Genomic DNA, 6,000 nt, shown 5'->3' with positions numbered 1-6,000 from the left:
TGATGTAGTTATTTGTGTACTAATTTTGGCATTTAGGCAATTTAGAAAGAATCGTTTTGTTAAATGCTTAGTATTAAATTCATGTGAGAGACAGAGAGATATCATAATGCTGTCTATAAAAAATAAAAAACACCTTCACCTCATCCTGTAGTGCATAAGTGTCTATGCAAATGTTGGAGAATTGAGGATATATGGTTTGCAAAAAATGGATGCCACTAATGTGTTTGATTGATTTTATGTAATTAATTCATGCATTCTAGAACTTTTAAACTACACTAAGCATAGGGAACGTAAACAAGACTTTACATAACTTTTAAAAACAGTAAGAAATGGAGGAGCTCTGATGTCCTAATGTAAGGTCAACAATGGATAAAGAACATTTACATTTAAGTTTTGTGTGTATGTTTGACAGTTGCTCACTTGATGCTTATTTATTTGTGTGTGTTTTTTGCAGCTGACAGAGAATGTGACAGAAGGGTGGAGAGATGAGGTATGTCATGTGATACACATTTAAATGTGCCATCTTCTATAAAATCTATGAAATGCACACTCTCCATTCTAAGAGAAAGACAGACGCCTTTAAAGAACCATGCTTAAGCTTTACAGGATCCTCTGGAATTTACTGGGTAAAGTACAACATTCATATATCTGATAAAACATCATTTTTCTGCAGTATTTTTCCATTGTTCAGAAGTTTTGCTTTGTTTGTGTTAAAGTTTCTTGCCACATTAACTAAATCTTGATCGGCTGCTGTTTCATACATTTAAACTCATCTATAATTAAGGTATTTGTTTAACTATATATTGTTAAAATACAAAACAAATAATATTTTCAAACATATTACAACTGAAAACAGTTGTTTTCTGTGTGAATCTGTTAAAGTGTAATGTATTTCTGTGATGCTCCGCTGTATTTTCAGCATCATTCCTCCAGTCTTCTGTTTCACATGATCTTCAGAAATCAGAAATAATATGATGATTTACTGCTCAAGAAACATTTCTGATTATGATTACTCAGATACATTTCTGATGCTGTGTCATATTTTTGTGTAAACTGTGATGCATTTTTATTTTATTCGTTATCTGGTGAAAAGAAAGTTCAAAATAACATAATAAATTTATATATGCAAGTGTGAAGATCTTATATGAATGTGAACTTGTCTTCACAGGTTTTTTTTTTTTTTTAGTAATCTTTACCGTAAAACTTTACCAAACAAATTTTATGATAAATAGATGCTCATTTGTGTATGGAAATAAAAAGTCTTTATCTGTCAACAACACCTGATAACGATTTACATGAATGTTTCCTCGTCCAACTTTAGTTTACAATATTTTTCTTGTTGCAGATTATGATGTCATAATTATATCTATTTTATGATTCCACTATGATTTAGATTTAGGGCTGCATGATAGTGATGTCACATTTGCACCGAAGCATCACACTTGTGTCGAGAATGCCAGATGAAGCCTCGAGTCAAAGATTGTGTTGTTAATGTAAAAAAATCAAGGGACCAATGACAAACAAAGCTATAATTTCTGTCCAGTCACGTACACAATTCACTTTGCATGTCAAAATGTTTGATCCCCCAGATCTTACTTTACAAATATTTTTAATTCTGATTTATTCAGTTACATTCCACATACCCAGTCATACAAGTTATATGAAGAATACAAAGTATTTCAGGAAAATTTTATATTCAACATATGCAATTCATATTCATATCATCATTCCATTACATCATATTTATATTTGTACTGGTTTTAAATTGTGTCGTTAAATGGGTGAATTAATTTATCAGAGACAGAAATTCAACAAACACACACATATATGCACACGCACACACACACTCTTGTTAGGCTTTTATTTGTGCACCTAACTTGAATCAATCAATGGAATGTGTGGTAAATGCTTCGTCCTACGGATGGAGATTTACTATTGATTACAGAACTGGTGTTATGACCACTAGGGGTCAGCCATAACAGGAAAAAGAAAAGAGTCTCAAAACAGAGAAATGTTGAATAAGAATTTATTGACAAGTTGGGTTAAGCATCAGAAGCAGACAAGGCCAAAATAACAAACAAAAATCCTCTTTTTTTTTAACCCTCTACACTTCCTAAATCAAAATTAAAGAAAACAACAAAAATACAGATTTACCTGACTCCCTAAACCAAAACACAAAGTGACATCAAAATAAAATGGTATTGTGGCGAGTGGGCGGGCCGAGAGCTGTTGGAACGGAGCAAGGCCAGTGGAGTGATTGGAAATGAGTGACACCCTGCTCGACCCACTGGTCGCGAGTCCCACGGAGGAGATGGAAGGATATAAAACAGGAGCGACGACCGTGAAGGACGAGAGAGGACCAGGCCTGGATTTATTTGTGTTTTGATTTTGTTTGTGCACGGCAGTCGTCCGTGAGGGGCTGCCATGCTGTTTGTGTTTATTTTGATTATTAAAGTCATTTTGATTGTCTGCTGGTTCCTGCCTCCTTCTTCCCATGAAAGAACCTTGTTACACTGGTGCCCAAACCCGGGACACGCCACCATATGATCCTCCGCAAGATCAATAGCCGACTCCAGCGATGTGGGGCGGTGGCACTGGACCCACTTGGCAGTTCTTCTTGGTAGCCTAATGACGAACTGCTCTAGCACCACATGATCGATTATCTTCTCCACATCGCTTCCGTTGGCCAGCAACCATTTGCGGTAAGAGTCATGGAGCTGTTGGGGAAGCTGTTCAGGAAGTCGTCAAAAAATGGGACAGATGGTTGGAACCCCTGTTGTTCGCTGTGCGTGAGGTCCCACAAGCCTCCACAGGTTTTTCCCCTTTCGAGTTTCTCTATGGTCGCCAGCCCCAGGGGGGTGCTGGACGTCATAAGAGAGACATGGGAGGACGGACCTTCTCAATCTAAAAACGAAATTCAGTTTGTGATGGACTTGAGAACAAAACTTCACACTTTGGGGCGGCTCCTCTATTGATACATTTGTTACAGGCCCAGAGCAAACAGAGCCGGCTGTATAACAGGAGAACCAATTGGGTAAATTTGCACAGGGAGATATAGTGTTTGTATTACTCCAACATCAAGTTCAAAATTACTTGCAAAGTGGCAACGGACCGTTTGAGGTCACAACCGGACAGTTTGGAGAGTTCGATAATAGGTAATACGCTCAGATAGGGAGGAGCACATCAAATTTATCCCAACTCAATCTCTTATAAAAATTAAATGAGGGAGAATCAGTGATGTTGGTGACGGTGATTAGTGGAACAGGATGATCTTGGACCAGAAGCGAATATAAAAAACAATCTCTCGCTCTGGCCCCAGGGGAGAGATATCTCTCGCCCTCCCCAGCTCATTGATTTGACTACATTACAGGCGTAGGAGTTTGCTGACCTGTTTTCATCCCCTACCTGGCCGTACAAATCTCATTCAGCACCATATCGAGACAGAGCCGGGCGTGGTGGTTTCTCAGCCGGCCATATTGTTTGCCTGAAAACAAGAAAAAAGTAGTTCAGGAAGAATTAGGTGCGATGCTTGAAATGGGGGTAATAGAAGAATCCTCAGGGTGGCTCAGTGCAGTTCTGTGTGGGATTTTCGCAAGGAGAATACTGTGTGGGAAATTCGACACATATCCAATGCCACGGGTTGACGAATTGCTTGACCGGCTCGGTACGGCTCATTTTTTTTTTCGACATTGGACTTAACAAAGGGTAATTGGCAGATCCCCTTGTCTCCATTATCCAGAGAAAAAACTGCTTTCATAACACCGTTTGGGTTGCACCAATTTGTTACACTCCCTTTTGGGCTGTTTGGTGCACCGGCTACTTTTCAGCGACTGATGGACAGGGTGTTTTGTGGCCCCATGATTCATATGCTGCTGCCTATCTAGATGATATCTGTAACAAGGTCCTTTCGTGGGAAAAAGGAGGCGGGAACCGGGCAGACTTTAAAATGACTTTAATAATCAAAATAAACACAAGACAAAATCAAAACACAAAATAAATCTAGGCCTGGTCCTCTCTCATCCTGCTCCGTTCCCACGGCTCTCGGCCCTGACCCCCTCGCCACAGACATTTAACCCCCTTCATCGCTCAAAGTAACAAAAAAATATATATATATCATATTTACAAAATATTTATCAGAGATTTATGCAAGTTAACAACCAACAATTTACAATCGGAATCCAAAATCGTAGTCAGTTGGGCTTGGGTCAAGTTAACAAGGAATATCACAGAATGGAGGCAAAAAAAAACAATATAAAAATAAAAAAAAAACAATCACACTCACAGTCTTATACACCAACACACTATCTCTCTGGTAAGAGACTCAAAAGGTTTAAACGAACAATGACAGCAAGGCACAAAGGAAAACTACAGAGTCATAGGCAATGGCACAATCATGCCCTCGATTAAGTGTTTGGGGCAGTCCTTATATCTAGGTCAGGTGAAGAGGAGAACCAATCGCAGCCTCCAAAAAATTATCTCCAGGAACCACCCATCTGAAACACAAACATACACAGAGAGAACACAAGAGGGCAGAATGGAAACAACCAACAAATGACTTCGGCTCATAACAACTGGTGTTGTGCCGAATTCTGCACCCTGCCAGATTCTGCATCTCCTAGTATTGGTAGGATTAGGAGTAGATGTGGGGGAGGGGTTGGGGTAGGGGTGTGGTTGGGATTAGGCATTCTGGTATTGATTTCAATGAGGGAATGCATAATCTGACAGGGGTGCAGAATTTAGCACAACACCAGCTGTGCTGACAAGATGTGTGTGACAAGTGCATGCGACTATTTAGATTAAAGTTTTTTTTTTTGTTGTTTTTTTTTGCAACAATATCAAAGAGAATTAAATTAAAAATGTAACAAATAATAATAATAAATAAATGCAAATATTGACAGATTTTATAAAACCTGATTCTACTCACAAATGTCCTTTCCACAGGGTTTTTATTGATTGAGGGAATGGCAAATGGAAAAGAAGGCAAGAAGCATTCATTTTATTTAAATCTTTTCAAATATAAAAGTTCTTAGAAATGTTAAAGTTCTTAGTAATTACATTATCTGACTAGCTGGATAGCCGTTCGTTCTTTTGCCTGTTCGTTTCAAAAATCTCTGCCGTTTTTACACCCTTAATTTTTGACATTGCTAATAAGTAATGAAGATTACTTTGAGATTATGCTTTAAAAATCCCCTTTGAGATCTAATGCTTGATGAGAATAAAATGATGGTGAATTCTTACTGGCCTTTATTCTTGAAACATTTTCAGAGAACGCAGCACTTTGGGGTAAAACTAGTGAGTCATCAGATTATGGATTCTGGCTACCTACTCATGCTATTGATGGATTGTTAAACACCTGGGCCCACACCAAATTAGAGACTGACCCCTGGTGGAGAGTGGACCTACTGAAAGTCTACAGAGTGAACAGAGTCACCATCACCAATAGATTTGACTATGCTTCTAGGATTAACGGGGCAGTGATTCGTATTGGAAACTTTCTGGACGTTAACAGCAACACCGTGTGAGGATTTCTTTGACTGTTTTTATCCTAGCACTGCAGATGAACAAAATCAAATAACAAACAATTTTTTTCTCTGTAGATGCGGTGTGATTTCTACTCTTGCGGACAGTGCCACAGCCACTTTCTCATGCGGTGGGATGGTGGGACGTTATGTGGTTATTCATATTCCTGGAGACGGACAGATTCTTACCCTTGCTGAAGTTGGAGTCTACGGGTATTTGGCAGGTAATTCATTATTGTATAGCACTTTTCAATATTGAATGTTTTCTCTCTCTCTCTCTCTCTCTCTCTCTATATATATATATATATATATATATATATATATATATATATATATATATATATATATATATATATATATATATATATATGACTGATGGCAGAAGATCTGGGACCGCCCAAAAGCCCATTGACGTGTCATGTTTAGGGGCAAGGAAATCTTGGAACAATAACAGACTGGCGTGTAAAACACTTGGAGATAT

The 6,000-nt window shown here is 38.4% G+C and overlaps 1 protein-coding gene across 1 annotated transcript in view; it reads left to right on the top strand.

Annotated features, from left to right (window-relative positions):
• Positions 1–2,651: 2,651 nt before the first annotated feature.
• The window catches only part of LOC113040802 (uncharacterized), a 29,497-nt gene continuing 26,148 nt past the window's right edge, over positions 2,652–6,000 (top strand). The window contains exons 1-4 of the mRNA XM_026199052.1: positions 2,652–2,763; positions 4,942–4,980; positions 5,266–5,518; positions 5,598–5,743. Of these exons, the coding sequence (XP_026054837.1) occupies positions 2,652–2,763; positions 4,942–4,980; positions 5,266–5,518; positions 5,598–5,743 (550 nt within the window). The remainder of the gene's footprint in view (positions 2,764–4,941; positions 4,981–5,265; positions 5,519–5,597; positions 5,744–6,000) is intronic.

This window comes from Carassius auratus, chromosome 22 (assembly GCF_003368295.1).
Source record: "Carassius auratus strain Wakin chromosome 22, ASM336829v1, whole genome shotgun sequence".
Lineage (NCBI taxonomy): Eukaryota > Metazoa > Chordata > Actinopteri > Cypriniformes > Cyprinidae > Carassius > Carassius auratus.
Note: the sequence above shows the minus strand (reverse complement) of the source record. Positions and strands in the feature narration are given on the sequence as shown.